Source organism: Oncorhynchus gorbuscha, linkage group LG06, assembly GCF_021184085.1.
Source record: "Oncorhynchus gorbuscha isolate QuinsamMale2020 ecotype Even-year linkage group LG06, OgorEven_v1.0, whole genome shotgun sequence".
In the NCBI taxonomy this organism is placed as follows: Eukaryota; Metazoa; Chordata; class Actinopteri; order Salmoniformes; family Salmonidae; genus Oncorhynchus; species Oncorhynchus gorbuscha.
This window is the reverse complement of record NC_060178.1, coordinates 87,199,079-87,218,219: the sequence shown is the minus strand read 5'-3', so window position 1 is coordinate 87,218,219 and position 19,141 is coordinate 87,199,079. Positions and strand designations below refer to the sequence as shown.

The following is a 19,141-nucleotide window of genomic DNA, read 5'->3' as shown; positions in this document are numbered from 1 at the left end:
TGACAGCCTAGGAACAGTGGGTTAATTACCTTGTTCAGGGGCAGAACAACATATTTTTACCTTGTCAGCTCAGGGATTCAATCTAGCAATCTTTTGGTTACTGGCCCAATGCTGTAACCACTAGGCTACCGGCCACCCCAATAAGAATAAGGTATTACCATTGGTGTATTCAAATGTGAGATTTTGTGATGTCACACAATGTCCTTTATAATCCCTATTTCTTTTCACTTTGAGCACCTGCCCCTCAAAAGGTCTTTGCCCTGCCCTGATTGTACCCTAAACACTGATGTTAGACTGTATTAGAGAGGAAGAAACTAAGCGAGAGGGTATACTCTGCCCGAAATCTGTCCACCAAAACAAGACCACAAAGTGCGTTATTTTTGTATGGAGATCAACAAGAGAGTATTGAATTTGGTCAACAAAAAATTGCTGATTTGAGGCTTATCTAATCAAAGCAAACTTTATTTGTCACCTGCGCCGAATACATGTGTAGACCTTACCATGAAATGCTTACTTACAAGCCCTTAACCAACAGCGCAGTTCAAGAAAGAGTTAAGGAAATATTTACCAAATAAACTAAAGTAAAAAACAATAACAAAGTAACACAATAAAATAACACTAATGAGGGGGGTACGAGTACCGAGTCAATGTGCAGGGGTACAGGTTAGTCAAGGTAATTTTTACATGTAGGTAGGGGTGACGTGATTGTGCATAGATAATAAACAGGAAGTAGCAGCAGTGTAAAAAACAAATGGAGGGGGTGTCAATGTAAATAATATGGTGGCCATTTTATTAATTGTTCAGCAGTCTTATGGATTGGTGGTAGAAGCTGTTAAGGAGCCTTTTGGTCCGAGACTTGGGGGGCGCTCCGATACCGGCTGTCTCATCGTTGTCAGTGATCAGGCATATCACTGTTGTGTCATCATACTTAATGATGGTGTTGGAGTCGTGTTTGGCCATGCAGTAGTGGGTGAACAGGGAGTACAAGAGGGGACTAAGCACACACGGCTGAAGGGCCCCAGTGTTGATGATCAGCGTAGCAGACATGTTGTTGCTTACCCTTACCACCTGGGGGTGGCCCATCAATAAGTCCAGGATCCAGTAGCAGAGGGAGGTGTTTAGGCCCAGGGCCCTTTGCTTAGAGATGAGGTATGTGGGCACTATGATGTTTTTTGAACAGCATTCGTTCATAGGTGTTCCTTTTGTCTAGGTGGGAGAGGGCAGTGTGGGTCTAGGGTATCCGGGAGGATGCAGTCGATGTGAGCCATGACCAGCCTTTCAAAGCACTTCATGGCTACCGACATGAGTGCTACGGGGCGATAATAATTTAGGCAGGTTACCTTCGCTTCCTTGGTGGTCTGCAAGAAACATGCAGGTATTACAGACTTGGTCAGGGAGAGAATGAAAATGTCAGTGAAGACACTTGCCAGTTTATCCACGCATGCTTAGAGTACACGCCCTGGTAATCCGCCTGGCCCCGCAGCTTTGTGAACGTTGACCTGTTTAAAGGTCTTGCGCACATCAGCTACCGAGAGCGTTATCACACAGCCGTCCAGAACAACTGATGCTCGAAGTTTCCTAATGGTCAGGTTGTAACCAATGCAGTGATATACAGTACCACACTTACTCATTCAAGGGTTTTTCTTTATTTTCACTATTTTCTACATTGTAGAATATGAGTGAAGACATCATAACTATGAAATAACACATATGGAATCATGTAGTAACCAAAAAAGTGTTATATTTGAGATTCTTCAAAGTAGCCATACTTTGCCTCGATGACAGCTTTGCACACTCTTGGCATTCTCTCAATCAGCTTCATGAGGTAGTCACCTAAAATGCATCTCAATAAAATATTTAATTTGTGGAATTTCATTCCTTCTTAATGCATTTGAGCCAATCGTTTGTGTAGTGATTAGGTAAGGGTTGTATACAAAAGATAGCCCTATTTGGTTAAAGACCAAGTCTATATTATGGCAAGAACAGCTCAAATAAGGAAAGCGAAATGACAGTCCATCATTACTTAAAACCTCTACGGGATCGGTGTCCCTATACCGGGATGGTTGAGCTAACGTGCGCTAATGTGATTAGCAAGGTGTTTTAAGTAACATCAAACTTTCCAGGACATAGACATGTCTTATATAGGCAGAAAGATTACATTATTGTTAATCGAACTACACTGTCCAATTTACAGTAGCTATTACAGTGAAAACATACCATGCTATTGTTTGAGAGTGCACAACAACCAGAAACTCCCGGCAACTGGTTACATTCACCTCTGAAGTGAAATAATGTACTTACATTCAGTAATCTTGCTCTGCTTTGTCATCCTGAGGGTCCTAGAGATAAAATGTAGCATAGTTTGTTTGAGAAAATCCATCTTAATATTCAAATGTAGGAACTGGGTTCTACAGTTTGAACCCCTGCTGTCTCTGGCTCCACACCCACCCCGCCCGGCCATCTAGATGTGTGAAAGTTAGTCAATAAGCTAATGATCCCTCATGTATGACATTCCTGGGAGTGTGTAATCTTACATTTTGTATTACCATACAATTTGTATGTACTTTTGTTATGTACTTGAACTGTATCAATTGACCTATTCGGCACATTTGGGCGGACTTGATAAAAAAATATTGTCTAGTATTGCAACGCTTCACTGGATCAATCTGAAACGTTGCACAGACACCTCTGTCACCTAGTGTTGTAACTTTAACTGTATTACAGAGTTAATGTTTAAGTTAATTCATTGAGCTGTATCTAAAGATATTTCCTTACAGTTATTTACACATGTAATTGTATTGGTTAGTATTGAATTACGCTTTTGACTGCAAGTTCCAGAATGCCTTGCGACAGGAATGAGAGAGATAACGCGCCAGTTACGTGCAGGTGCAAAGTGATTAAGCTGACTTTTTCACTAGCATCTTGTTTGCATTGCTCTGTAGAATCTAAAGTTGTTAATTGTAATGTGAACAAGTATTATTACTAAAAGAAGCTTTCATATCAAACCCGACGTCCCGAGTCATTACTTTGAAGACAGTTAATCTAAAACCTTGTGGCCAAAATCTAAATTGCGCCTAAAATGCAATATTTTATTATGGCCTTTCTCTTGCATTTCAAAGATGATGGAACAATTGTTTTTTGAAAACATGTTTTTTTGTTTGTATATCTTTTACCAGACCTAATGTTTCATATTCTCATTAATTTCACATTTCCACAAACTTCAAAGGGACAATGACCCCAAGCATACTTCCAAAGTTGTGGCAAAATGGCTTAAGGATAACAAGGTCAAGGTATTGGAGTGGCCATCACAAAGCCCTGACCTCAATCCTATAGAAAATTTGTGGGCAGAACTGAAAAAGTATGTGTGAGCAAGGAGGCCTACAAACCTGACTCAGTTACACCAGCTCTGTCAGGAGGAATGACCAAAATTCACCCAACTTATTGTGGGAAGCTTGTGGAAGGCTACCCGAAACATTTGATCCAAGTTGAACAATTTAAAGGCAATGCTACCAAATACTAATTGAGTGTATGTAAACTTCTGGCCCACTGGGAATGTGATGAAAGAAATAAAAGCTTAAATCAATCATTCTCTCTACTATTATTCTAACATTTCACATTTTTTAAATAAAGTCTTGTTCCTAACTGACCTAAGACAGGGAATTTTTACAAAGATTCAATGTCAAGAATTGTGATAAACTGAGTTTAAATGTATTTGTCTAAGGTGTATGTAAACTTCTGACTCCAACTGTATTGTTTATACAACAGATTTCATGAAATTTCGATGATCTTCAGGATGATGTTTAATTCCCACTGATATCTAGCAAATTGTCAAGTTTAGAATACTGCATCACCAACTTTATACATTTTGACAAGGTTGGGAACATATTATTCCCAAACAAACCAAACCATATTAACTGGTTCCACCATCTCAATAACGGGTGCAAAAACATCCAACCACTAACAGATTATAGTAGACTTTCAAAAATATTTGTTGTTTGTCTTCGCGCAGCATAATATAAATAACAATCCTTGTACATCCAAAAACACACACATATAATCAAATAATTTAAAAATAGACCATCAAAACAGCATGCTGGGAATGATTTTGATCAGTCCCCTGACATCATTTATAATGTATTTTTCCAAGTCTAAAAGTAAGCAATACAGAATGTTGCAGTGCTCAGTTGGTAGCGCATGGCTCTTGCAACATATTTGTTATTTAGCAGACACATATATCCAGAGCAATTTACAGTAGTGAGTGCATATATTTTTGTAATGGTCCCTCGTGGGAATCAAACCCACAACCCTGGCGTTGCAAGTGCCATGCTCTGCCAACAGGTACAAAAGTATCTATATCCACAGTAAAACGAATTCAATATCGACATAACCTGAAAGGCCGCTCAGCAAGGAAGAAGCCACTGCTCCAAAACAGCCATAAAAAAGCCAGACTACGGTTTGCAACTGCACATGGGGACAAACACCTAAGGGTATTCCCAATACCCGGGAACACCCTTAGGTAGAACATGTATGCGTACTTCCCTGTAAGTTGCTTCCCATAAAGGTTTTTGCTAAATGGCATATGTTATAGATGTATAAGTTGTAGATGCAATAATTAAGTAAACAATATATTAGTAGAATTCAAATTCTGCCTCCATATAAAATGCTTCAACAAAATGACATAGTTCATAGACTGCTTAAGGGTAAAGAAACCAATATGTCATTTGGCTGAACTATCACTTTAATTGGACCAAAATAAACAAATATTTATAAACAGTAATACTTATAATTATTTGATTTAAAACAACATCTGCTAAATGCATTAAATCCAGTAAATGGAATTTGCACAATTAGAATGTTTTATTCAAATTCCATTCCAATTATGTTTTTATTTTCCAATTCAATTCCAATTCAGGCAGTCTAAATTCCAATTAAATTCTGGTTCCATTTTAAGGATGGTTTTCTTCTTCAATTCTTCTTGTTGATGCACAAGGCTACCTAGACTAGCCTACAACACCACATTGAAATGAATAATTAATTGCATAATTTTTGTTCAAGTGTGCACACTATTCTACTATATTCTGTAAATGGCATATTTAATTCAATTTCGATCAGTTGTTTTATAATAATATGCTCCCAGCAGGCCCATTTATTCAGAAAAGCTTAACTCTGCTTACCATCCTATTACTTGCACACCTAATGCTTCAATATAGACAAAATATTTGTTATTTCACTTTTAAAATGTATGTCATTTTATGTGTGGCATAAACACAACCAGTCACAATGTTTTAATCTGATTAGGCTACATTAAAACCTCCTGTAGTCTACCTGCGCACGTTCACCAAAATATTTTTCCAGCATCCAAAATATGCAAACAGTGGCTTAGAAACCTGTTGATGGAAAATTAGTTGCATATATTTGATATATTTAAGAATATATAATCAAAATGTAAAATGTGATTTCCACCTAGCAGATAATTGTCTGCAGCTTGGATCATAGTGCAGTTCTATTGAAACAGGCAGGGAGAGTTAGCTCATCTATGATGGTCAGCAAACCCTCAATCTTTTGGGCCGCAGCTCTGGATGGCATCGACTGTGCCACAAAAGCACACTAAAGTGGAAAAGTTTATATCCATGTTGTTGTTCTTTATGGTGTGGTCGTAAACATTGTATTAAGTTAATTCTATGAGGGAGGAGGGTGTGTATTTTTACAGTACAAGGTGAAAATGTTTGTCAATTTTGAACTGTCCCTTAAGTATTTACATGTTGAATTTAGTATTGCAAACATTTTGTGGTTCAGTAGCATAATCCTCAGCAGGTGACTGTTCACTGACAGCTTGTTTCATGGACAGTGTCTTATTTATTATTATTATTATTATTCTCCAATCAAAACTTATTTAGTGCCCCCAAAAGGCTAGAGCCTGCCCTGATCAGATAACATGAGGTGTAAGAGAAATTAGCTGTCACGCCCTGGTCGAAGTATTTTGTGTTTATCTTCATGTATTGGGTCAGGCCAGGGTGTGGCATGGGGTTTTTAAATTGTGGTGTGTTTTGTCTTGGGGTTTTGGTGTGTATGTATTGGGATTGTAGCTAGTGGGGTGATCTAGCAAGGTCTATGGCTGTCTGGAGTGGTTCTCAATCAGAGGCAGGTGTTTATCGTTGTCTCTGATTGGGAACCATATTTAGGCAGCCATATTCTTTGAGTTTGTCGTGGGTGATTGTCCTTAGTGTCTTTGTTCCTGTCGCTGTTAGTTGACACAAGTATAGGCTGTTTTCGGTTTTCGTTACGTTTATTGTTTTGTATTGATTCGTGTTACGTTTGTTTGATTAAACATGGATCGCAATCGACACGCTGCGTTTTGGTCTGACTCTCCTTCACCACACCTAGAAAACCGTTACATTAGCTTTAAATCGGGAACATTTTCTCTCTGCCCAATGACAAAATGTACTGTATAGAATAGGAAGAAATATGCTTTAAAACTCAAATCATCTCTCAGCCCCATGGCAAAATTTGTGGAATAGTAGGAAATCTAATTTAAAACGGCAACATTTTCCCTCTGCCCCATGGCAGAAAGTGTAGAATTGCAGGAAATTTGCTATAAACAGCATATTTTTCTCTCTGCCCTTTGGAAAAATGTTTAGAATTGTTAGCCTGGCCTCACAGACTAGACATAACGTAGAAGTAAATCTGTGACACTCTAATTAGTATGATATGTTACGTTTGGTATGGTTAAATAAGACAAGGTTACTAAACTAAAAACAAAAGGTGGGTAGTTGGTCGGGATGATGGGTGGGCATGTAACACAAACATCTAGCAATGCAAAGGTTGAGTGTTCACATCATGGGCAACTATTTATTAATTTGCAACTACTTAGTACGTTAGCTAACCCTTCCCCTAACCCCTATCCTCTAGCCTAGCTTAAATTAGCCACAAAAGTGTTTAATTTGTGACATATCATACGAATTGCAATTCGTAATATATCATACGAAATGGGTAATGGACATCCACAAATTAATAAATTCCATATGAAACTTAACATATCATGCTATATTGAGGGAGACAGATTTACTATGTTATGTCTACCCAGGTTGGAATTGCAGGAAGTTAGCTTAAAAAGAAAATCTCTCCACTGTCATGAGCGGGACCTCCAAATTCTTCTTGCCCAGGGCCTCAGATGTGGTCAGTCCGACACTATCTCCACGCTGTGACCCCAGGCTCTGATTGGACGTCTCACTAGACCCCACCTCCACCGTGCTGACCACATGTGCAGCCTGAAACACATGCACCTGGTTCACCACCCTCTTACTCAACACACAGTCAAACACCTTCCGGAATCCCTTCCGGAAGTGTTTGGACACCAAGGCATACACTATAGGGTTGAGGCAGGAGTTAGCATAGGCCACCAGGTGAGAGAGAATACGGAGTATATAGGTGGTGTGGTTTAGCGGAAAGTGACCAAACCACATACACAGTATAACCAGGTGATGGGGAAGCCAGCAGAGGCAGAAGAGCACCGCTACGATAATAATCATCTTGGTGACTTTTCTCTTTGCTCTCCTGGACTCAGACATGTCCTTCATGGGGTCCACTGTGGTCCACAGGTAGCGGATGGTTCTGGCGTAGGTCAGGCTGAGGATGAGGACAGGGATGAGGTAGCCGAAGAAGAAGGTGCAGACGTCCATCAGGCGCCTGTCCTGGAACTGCCAGGCGGGGATGCAAACCACGGTGCCGTCCAGGTCCATCTGTCGGTAGTAGCTCAGGTACGGGCCAGAGAAGACCAGGGACAAACCCCACACCACACAGATGGACGTCAGGGCGTTACGATGGGTCCTCATCTCCCTGGAACGGAGAGGGTAGCGGATGGCCAGATACCTTGGGGTCAACAATAGGAAGAAGAGGTGGACTCAGATAGTTGGACAGACAGGTCTTAGTGATACATAATATAATACCCAGGTATGTCCTCCTATAAGAAAAAAGTGCCCTGTCAGATTGGTAGCATTTTCTTATGAATACATTTTTTATTTTATCCCGTCCGGTAAAGAATTGTCCATCAAACTTGCTAATTTCTCATTTTGAATCTTGGAAAATCACCTCTCCCCGCTACTCTGCCTCCACGCGAGCGTGCACTGCAGTCGTCTGCCTGTTGCTGCACAAGCAGAAGTTACCAGCGCCTAGCTGTAGAAATGTTATAAGCAGGGTTGAAAGTAGATGTATTTGATTTCCATTACGGGACCTCCTACACAGACAAAAAATGAGGTTTCCTCAAGGCTTCTTAGAGAAGGATGTTTGTTCTATCTAGAACCATAAGGACTCAAAGAACCATTTTGAGAACCCAGTTCTCAAAAGGGTTCTTTGATCTTTAGTGATCATTCAAATGTAGGGGCGGTGCATTACAATATTTTGGGGCATGGTTTGCACCCAGGTCTTTTGTGCAACCGTGAGTGAGAGTGTTATTCCAGTTTCTTTAATATGTCGTGTTATATAATTATATTAAATGAGCTGAAATAAAAGATCCCTCAAATTTTTTAGATGTGCATTAAGTTTACATCTTTGTTAGTGAGCATTTCTCCTTTGCCAAGATAATCCATCCACCTGACAGGTGCGGCATATCAAGAATCTGATTAAACAGCATGATCATTACACTGGTACACCCTGTGCTCTGGACAATAACAGGCCACTTTAAAATATGCAGTTTTGTCACACAACACAATGTCACAGATGTCTCAAGTTTTGAGGGAGTGTGCAATTGGCATGCTGACTGCAGGAATGTCCACCAGAGCTTTTGACAGAGAATTTAATGTTAATTTCTCTACCAAAAGCCACCTCCCAACATAATTTTAGAGAATTTGACACTACGTCCAACCGGCCTCACAACCGCAGAACATGTGTAACTATGTGTCTGGCTTCTTCACTTGCGAGATCATCTGAGACCAGCCACACGGACAGCTGATGAAAATGTGGGATTGTACAACCAAATAATTTATGCACAACTGTCAGAAACCGTCTCACGGAAGCTCATCTGTGTGTTCGTCATCCTCCCCAGGGTCTTGACCTGACTGCAATCCGACGTTTTAACAGACTTCAGTGGGCAAATTATCACTTGCAATTGCTGCTGGCACGCTGGAGAAGTGTGCTCTTCACGAATGAATCCCGGGTTTCAACAGTACCGGGCAGACGTTTGGCATTGTGTGGCCAAGTGGTTTTCTGATTTCAATGTTGGGAGTCATAAGCTACGGACAACGTACACAGTTGCATTTTATCGATGGCAATTTCAGTACACAGGGATACCATGACGAGATCCTAAGGCCCGTTGTCTTTCCATTCATCCGACGCCATCACCTCATGTTTCAGCATGATAATGCACTGACCTATGTTGCAAGGATCTGTACACAATTCCTGGAAGCTGAAAATGTCCCATTCTTCCATGTGGCCTCCATGATATTTCCGCCATTAAGCACGCTTGGGATGCTCTGGATCGACGTGTACGACAGTGTGTTCCAGTTCCCACCAATATCCAGCAACTTCGCATAACCATTGAAGAGTGGGACAACATTCCACAGGCCACAATCAACAGCCTGATCAATTCTATGCAAAGGGGATGTGTCGCGTTGCATGAGGCAAACCTTAGAAAATGGTTCTTTATAGCACCATACAGGTTCCTTTAAAAAAATGATGTGCATGATTATTTGTAGAACCTTCAAAAAGGGTTCTATATAACAACAAAAAGGTTTCTGCTATGGTTACAAGCCAAATAACCCCTATTTGTTACTATTGAGAACCACTGTTGTTTTGTGTGCTTGTGTGCACTATGGGCCTAATCTTAGAATTACATATAGAATCCCTTTTAATTTCATAAGTAGTAGAACACATGTAAATTAACTTAAGAAAAATGTATTACCTTTTAATGTGGCATAAAAACAACCAGTCACAATGTTTTCATCTGATTGCTCTGTGCAGGTTTGTCCACACACAAATTAATTCCAGCAGCCAAATTCTGCTCTGTGCATCTGCCATTTGACAAATGAAAAGAAACATATTTTAAAGGTCCCAAACAGGCATTCTGATTCCCATATAGAATTGCCTTTAGTGTGACTAATACTGTTACACTGATACACAAAGCAACTCAAACAACATTGATATGCATGCAACATCCAATCATGTCATACATTACATCATGGTTTCAAAAGTTATTTGCTTATCCAACTGTTTGGTTAACAGCATTAATATAGACAAAATTTTGGCTGTATAATTTTGCTAACTAGCCCAAATGGAACTGTCAGCACTGACAAGCTAGTTCACCTTGGACAATTTCTGCTTAAACTTTTGATTGAATATATAGTATATTGACTGTCTGATGTTCATATATAGTATCATGAGTATCAATGATGTCAAGACATCTGTGTTGATTTTCTGTTTTGGCATGTCTCTTGATGTAATGACTGACAACTGCATAAGAGTTTTGGGTAACCCTTCCTCCTATTTTGTTCCATGCTGTCTGAAGACCTAGCTAGCCAGTGAGGGGGTTTGATTAATCTTGTAGGTGTGTTGTGCACCAGGTGAAAGTTGATTGCATTCCTTTTGGGTCCGGGCTGCCTCCGGAGCCTGATCCAGTGCCCCTTTCGAAGCCCACGCAAAGTCAGCTCAAAGCAAAGTGACATAGGAGGGATCCTGAGTGGCGCAGCAGTCTACAGCATTGCATCTCATGTCAACTGGCTGTGATCAGGAGTCCCATAGGGTGGCGCACAATTGGCCCAGTGTTGTCCGGGTTTGGCCAGCGTAGGCCGTCATTGTAAAATAGCAATTTGTTCTTAATAACTGACTTGCCTAGTTAAATGAAAAAAGGAGCATGTGGAGTAATGAGTAGGATTCTGTGTTTTCACATGCAACAGGGATTGCTTTTGAGCTTTATCTGCCATCCCAATGAAAACAAGTGAGAACATTTAAAAATAGATATTATGGAAAAGAGATGTATGTTTCTGAATGATGCACCCTGCTGCCTTGTTGACAAAAATGACTCTGTATAGATTACTGTCATGATTTGAGAAGGGCACTCATGCTTCTCCCTCCACGTTTTCACCAGATCACATTAACAGGCCTTTGCCCGGTTTCCCTCGGGTCAGCATAATTGAATCCGCCCAATTACTAGCTAGCACCAGACACAAATGAAAGCGGAAATCTATAAGTATCTTTGCCTTAAATCTTAAATTATATTTGCTGACACGCTGCAGTAAAGTTTTGACATTACCTAGTTATGTAAACCACACCCCTCTGAACACGACTTCTGTGGTATATATTTTAATTAGATAAGATATTTTTTTACCTTTATTAAAACTAGGCAAGTCAGTTAAGAACAAATTCTTATTTAAAATGACAGCCTAGGAACAGTGGGTTAATTACCTTGTTCAGGGGCAGAACAACATATTTTTACCTTGTCAGCTCAGGGATTCAATCTAGCAATCTTTTGGTTACTGGCCCAATGCTGTAACCACTAGGCTACCGGCCACCCCAATAAGAATAAGGTATTACCATTGGTGTATTCAAATGTGAGATTTTGTGATGTCACACAATGTCCTTTATAATCCCTATTTCTTTTCACTTTGAGCACCTGCCCCTCAAAAGGTCTTTGCCCTGCCCTGATTGTACCCTAAACACTGATGTTAGACTGTATTAGAGAGGAAGAAACTAAGCGAGAGGGTATACTCTGCCCGAAATCTGTCCACCAAAACAAGACCACAAAGTGCGTTATTTTTGTATGGAGATCAACAAGAGAGTATTGAATTTGGTCAACAAAAAATTGCTGATTTGAGGCTTATCTAATCAAAGCAAACTTTATTTGTCACCTGCGCCGAATACATGTGTAGACCTTACCATGAAATGCTTACTTACAAGCCCTTAACCAACAGCGCAGTTCAAGAAAGAGTTAAGGAAATATTTACCAAATAAACTAAAGTAAAAAACAATAAAAAAGTAACACAATAAAATAACACTAATGAGGGGGGTACGAGTACCGAGTCAATGTGCAGGGGTACAGGTTAGTCAAGGTAATTTTTACATGTAGGTAGGGGTGACGTGATTGTGCATAGATAATAAACAGGAAGTAGCAGCAGTGTAAAAAACAAATGGAGGGGGTGTCAATGTAAATAATATGGTGGCCATTTTATTAATTGTTCAGCAGTCTTATGGATTGGTGGTAGAAGCTGTTAAGGAGCCTTTTGGTCCGAGACTTGGGGGGCGCTCCGATACCGGCTGTCTCATCGTTGTCAGTGATCAGGCATATCACTGTTGTGTCATCATACTTAATGATGGTGTTGGAGTCGTGTTTGGCCATGCAGTAGTGGGTGAACAGGGAGTACAAGAGGGGACTAAGCACACACGGCTGAAGGGCCCCAGTGTTGATGATCAGCGTAGCAGACATGTTGTTGCTTACCCTTACCACCTGGGGGTGGCCCATCAATAAGTCCAGGATCCAGTAGCAGAGGGAGGTGTTTAGGCCCAGGGCCCTTTGCTTAGAGATGAGGTATGTGGGCACTATGATGTTTTTTGAACAGCATTCGTTCATAGGTGTTCCTTTTGTCTAGGTGGGAGAGGGCAGTGTGGGTCTAGGGTATCCGGGAGGATGCAGTCGATGTGAGCCATGACCAGCCTTTCAAAGCACTTCATGGCTACCGACATGAGTGCTACGGGGCGATAATAATTTAGGCAGGTTACCTTCGCTTCCTTGGTGGTCTGCAAGAAACATGCAGGTATTACAGACTTGGTCAGGGAGAGAATGAAAATGTCAGTGAAGACACTTGCCAGTTTATCCACGCATGCTTAGAGTACACGCCCTGGTAATCCGCCTGGCCCCGCAGCTTTGTGAACGTTGACCTGTTTAAAGGTCTTGCGCACATCAGCTACCGAGAGCGTTATCACACAGCCGTCCAGAACAACTGATGCTCGAAGTTTCCTAATGGTCAGGTTGTAACCAATGCAGTGATATACAGTACCACACTTACTCATTCAAGGGTTTTTCTTTATTTTCACTATTTTCTACATTGTAGAATATGAGTGAAGACATCATAACTATGAAATAACACATATGGAATCATGTAGTAACCAAAAAAGTGTTATATTTGAGATTCTTCAAAGTAGCCATACTTTGCCTCGATGACAGCTTTGCACACTCTTGGCATTCTCTCAATCAGCTTCATGAGGTAGTCACCTAAAATGCATCTCAATAAAATATTTAATTTGTGGAATTTCATTCCTTCTTAATGCATTTGAGCCAATCGTTTGTGTAGTGATTAGGTAAGGGTTGTATACAAAAGATAGCCCTATTTGGTTAAAGACCAAGTCTATATTATGGCAAGAACAGCTCAAATAAGGAAAGCGAAATGACAGTCCATCATTACTTAAAACCTCTACGGGATCGGTGTCCCTATACCGGGATGGTTGAGCTAACGTGCGCTAATGTGATTAGCAAGGTGTTTTAAGTAACATCAAACTTTCCAGGACATAGACATGTCTTATATAGGCAGAAAGATTACATTATTGTTAATCGAACTACACTGTCCAATTTACAGTAGCTATTACAGTGAAAACATACCATGCTATTGTTTGAGAGTGCACAACAACCAGAAACTCCCGGCAACTGGTTACATTCACCTCTGAAGTGAAATAATGTACTTACATTCAGTAATCTTGCTCTGCTTTGTCATCCTGAGGGTCCTAGAGATAAAATGTAGCATAGTTTGTTTGAGAAAATCCATCTTAATATTCAAATGTAGGAACTGGGTTCTACAGTTTGAACCCCTGCTGTCTCTGGCTCCACACCCACCCCGCCCGGCCATCTAGATGTGTGAAAGTTAGTCAATAAGCTAATGATCCCTCATGTATGACATTCCTGGGAGTGTGTAATCTTACATTTTGTATTACCATACAATTTGTATGTACTTTTGTTATGTACTTGAACTGTATCAATTGACCTATTCGGCACATTTGGGCGGACTTGATAAAAAAATATTGTCTAGTATTGCAACGCTTCACTGGATCAATCTGAAACGTTGCACAGACACCTCTGTCACCTAGTGTTGTAACTTTAACTGTATTACAGAGTTAATGTTTAAGTTAATTCATTGAGCTGTATCTAAAGATATTTCCTTACAGTTATTTACACATGTAATTGTATTGGTTAGTATTGAATTACGCTTTTGACTGCAAGTTCCAGAATGCCTTGCGACAGGAATGAGAGAGATAACGCGCCAGTTACGTGCAGGTGCAAAGTGATTAAGCTGACTTTTTCACTAGCATCTTGTTTGCATTGCTCTGTAGAATCTAAAGTTGTTAATTGTAATGTGAACAAGTATTATTACTAAAAGAAGCTTTCATATCAAACCCGACGTCCCGAGTCATTACTTTGAAGACAGTTAATCTAAAACCTTGTGGCCAAAATCTAAATTGCGCCTAAAATGCAATATTTTATTATGGCCTTTCTCTTGCATTTCAAAGATGATGGAACAATTGTTTTTTGAAAACATGTTTTTTTGTTTGTATATCTTTTACCAGACCTAATGTTTCATATTCTCATTAATTTCACATTTCCACAAACTTCAAAGTGTTTCCTTTCAGATGGTATCAGAATATGCATATCCTTGCTTCAAGTCCTGAGCAACAGGCAATTAGATTTGGGTATGGAATTTAGGCAAAAAAATGGGGGTCAGATCCTTAGGAGACATGAAGGTCAGGCAATACGGAACATTAAGAACTTTGAAAGATTCTTTAAGTGCAGTCGCAAAAACCATCAAGCTCTATGATGAAACTGGCTCTCATGAGGACCACCACAGGAAAGGAAGACCCAGAGTTACCTCTGATAAGTTACTTAGAGTTACAAGCCTCAGAAATTGCATCCCAAATAAATGCTTCACAGAGTTAAAGTAACAGACACATCTCAACATCAACTGTTCAGAGGGGACTGCGTGAATCAGGCCTTCATGGTCGAATTGCTTCAAAGAAACCACTACCAAAGGACACCAATAATAAGAAGAGACTTGCTGGGCCAAGAAGCACAAGCAATAGACATTAGACATGTGTAAATCTGTCCTTCGGTCTGATGAGTCCAAATTTGAGATTTTTGGTTCAAACCGCCGTGTCTTTGTGAGACGCAGAGTAGGTGAACGGATGATCTCTCCATGTGTGATTCCCACCGTGAAGCATGGAGGAGGAGGTTTTGTGGTGTGGGGGTTCTTTTCTGGTGACATTGTCAGTGATATACATAGAATTCAAAGGCACACTTAACCAGCATGGCTACCACAGCATTCTGCAGCGATATGCCATCCCATCTGTTTTGCGTTTAGTGGGACAATAATTTATTTTCAACAGGACAATAACATCTCCAGGCTGTGTAAGGGCTATTTGACCAAGAAGGAGATTGATGGAGTGCTGCATCAGATGACTTGGCCTCCACAATCACCCGATTTCAACCCATGGTTTGGGATGAGTTGGACCGCGTAGTGAAGGAAAAGCAGCCAACAAGTGCTCAGCATATGTGAGAACTCTTTCAACATTGTTGGAAAAGCATTCCAGGTTAAGCTGGTTGAGAGAATGCAAAGTTTTTGCAAAGCTGTTATCAAGGCAAAGGGTGGCTACTTTGAAGAATCTAGACTATAAAATATACACTATGGTTCAAAAGTTTGGAGTCACAGAAATATCCTTGTTTTTTAAAGAAAAGTAAATGTTTTGTCTATTAAAATAACATAACATTGATCAGAAATACAGTGTAGACATTGATAATGTTGTAAATGAGTATTGTAGCTGGAAACGGCTATTTTTAATGGAATATCTACATAGGCGTACATAGGCCCATTATCAGCAATTATCACTCCTGTGTTCCAATGGCACAATATGTTAGTTCTGTTCAAGGAGTAGTACACAGCATTGTTCGAGATCTTCAGTTTCTTGGCAATTTCTCACATGTAATAGCTTTCATTTCTCAGAACAAGAATAGACTGACGAGTTTCATAAGAGAGTTCTTTGTTTTTAGCCATTTTGAAACCACAAATGCTGATGCTCCAGATACACTACTAGTCTAAAGAAGGCCATTTTTATTGCTTCTTTAATCAGGACAACAGTTTTCAGCTGTGCTAACATAATTGCAAAATTATTTTCTAATGATCAATTAAAAATGCTAAACTTGGATTAGCGAAAACAACGTGCCATTGGAACACAGGTGTGATGGTTGCTGATAATAGGCCTCTGCGCACCTATATAGATATTCAATAAAAAACAGCCGTTTCCAGCTACAATAGTCATTTACAAAATTAACAATGTCTACACTGTATTTCTGACCAATTTGATGTTATTTTACACGGTAGTGTATTTTGATTTGTTTAACACTTTTTTTGGTTACTACATGATTCCATATGTGTTATTTCATAGTTTTGATGTCTTCACTGTAATTATACAATGTAGAAAATAGTAAAATAAAGAAACTTTTTTCCAAACTTTTGACTAAGTGGAAGATGTTGCATTTCGGCAAATTGTATATGTTATATCGGAGTTGTGCCTGTTGCTCACACGCGTATCTGCCCGCTCATTGGCTACAATGTTCCCACCTGATCTCGCATCCTCTCGTCTGCCTTCCATCCTTTTATGGACATGTATTTCCATCCTTAGAGCAGCTTGTCAATATAATCTTTGGCTGTGTGGAGCCAACACCTCCTCCAATTTTTTCCATATTTTTAAGGAACTCAGGGTGTTCTTTCAAATGTTTTAATTGGTCAGAGAGTGTCCCTGAACAAAATGATCTAGAATGATTAACATGCACCCTTTCTCACTTTCACCCGTAGGCTATTTGCCTATAGACCATCTTCATACCATGACAGTACTGTATATAAATGGGGTAAGTGTTTTTCAGCAAAAATGTATATTGACAATATAACAATAAAGTCATTAAAATACTTCAAATGTTATCGTTCACAACATACGACCCATTTCAACTATCATGACCCATTTCAACTATATATATATAGTTGGAGTTTAATGATTTTATTGTTATATTGTCAATATACATTTTTGCTGAAAAATATGATAAATATATATATATATATATAAGTAAGTAAATAAGTTTATTTTCAGATACTGCGTAACGCGCACATGTTCTAAAGTTTAAGCATCCACCCCCTGTCTAGTCTAGTCCTCCTATCTCGGGCAAAAGGGGGATAGTGTTTTCTGTCTCTGGCTGGGCTAGGAGGGGTGTCCTTTCTCTTTCTCTCTCTGTCACACACCACCAACGATAACATCTCTTTTCACCGTCTTGCATTTTCACTCCTATATATATATATATATATATATATATATATATTTATATATATTTTTCAGCAAAAATGTATATTGACAATATATAAAACATATAAAACAGTTGTTAACGGTAAGTGAAACGCACCTGTCCAACGACACAGCGGTGAGCGTAAAGATGCTGGCATACATGGTAAGGTAGATGATAAAGTGTACGACTTTGCACAAGACCGGTCCAAATACCCATTCATCCATAGTGTAGATAGTGGCTTGAAAAGGTACGCAGAACACTATAAAGCACACGTCTGCCACGCCGAGGTTCAGAATAAATAGGTTTGTTGTTTTGGTGTTCATCTGTCCGTTCCAGAGGAGGACAGTGAGGACCAATCCGTTCCCCAAGGTACCGACGAAGAAGATGAGCGAGAAGACCAGATAAATTATAACTGATTCCGTTCTCCAGTTCGCAACAGTTTGGTTCTGCACAGAGTTATTCATTGTCATTTTTTATTAAACTCCTTCATAAATCTGAGGTTTCGGTATTTTAAATCCTTTATTTAGTGAATCTCATAAACGCATTGTTCATTTTCAGATGCTGCGTAACGCGCACATGTTCTAAAGTTTAAGCATCCACCCCCTGTCTAGTCTAGTCCTCCTATCTCGGGCAAAAGGGGGATAGTGTTTTCTGTCTCTGCCTGGGATAGGAGGGGTGTCCTTTCTCTTTCTCTCTCTGTCACACACCACCAACGATAACATCTCTTTTCACCGTCTTGCATTTTCACTCCTGCGTATTATCAATATCAAGCCACATTCACATCCTTCCCTTCTTCTGTATAATTCCTAGAGTATATATATATATATATATATATATATATATATATATATATATATATATATATATATATATATATATATATATATATATATATATATATATATATTATCTGCCCATGTACAGTACATTATGGGGTTACTATCAAAAGGATGTAGATTTATGGCTGTTTCCCAAACTATATAGTCCATTACTTTTTACCAGAGCCATATGCCTTTATAGTTTTCATCCAGCTCTTTCTGTGGATGTTGTCTGGGGTTTCTTATTTTCTCATAACAATAAAGCTTCATTGATTGCTTTATTGAATTTATTTTCCATTAAAATACAGATTTTATGCTGCTCCAACCGGAGACAACTTTACATACATTTAATAAAACAATTACTGAGGATAGACACTGCTTATTGTGGTCATTGAATCAGACAAACATTTGCAGAAGTGTGTGTCATAAAAAAACAGTCATGAGTTTTTGGTTGCACCTTGTCTCACTTTGGTTGAGAACCTTCTACTTCTCTCCTTCATTTCAGCGTGAGAGGAAGGGCAAGAAAACATGGTCATTGGTATTACTGAAGCCATGGCAAGATGACAAAATTGTGTCAATTTAGATGCCTTATCTCTCCAAAAAGGTCATTATTGCTATTATTACAACTTCTACTATTATTAGTATTACTATTATTATTACTATTATTACTACTATTATTATTATTACTATTATTGCTATTATTATTACTACTATTATTAATTGCATAGCTCTGGGTGCAACCTGGGTACATTGTGATAAACATTCTCTGTGGAACCGTAGATCTCATATGGTCACACTATTCTCCATCTCAGCAGGGTTCAGGTAGTTATAGGGCAGTGGAAGCTTGGTATTCCTCTACATGATTGACTGGCTGGGGAAGGACAACTGCCTGCAAGTACTTCATCATCTACTTGGGGGCCGTCTCATCAAAGTATTAATTTAGGTATGTACCAAGGAGAATCTGAGGAAGACAACATTATTCCACTTTAATATTAAAACTGGTGGTCATCTCACCCAGCTACCT

At 39.4% G+C, this 19,141-nt stretch overlaps 1 protein-coding gene across 1 annotated transcript; it reads right to left on the bottom strand.

Annotated features, from left to right (window-relative positions):
- Window positions 1–7,106: 7,106 nt before the first annotated feature.
- Window positions 7,107–17,763, bottom strand: LOC124038754 (galanin receptor 2a-like). The gene is made up of 2 exons (XM_046354826.1): window positions 17,417–17,763; window positions 7,107–7,869 (listed from the first exon to the last, which is right to left on the bottom strand). The coding sequence occupies exons 1-2, from the start codon at window positions 17,761–17,763 to the stop codon at window positions 7,107–7,109; spliced, it is 1,110 nt and encodes a 369-aa protein (XP_046210782.1).
- Between the last annotated feature and the right edge of the window lie 1,378 nt (window positions 17,764–19,141).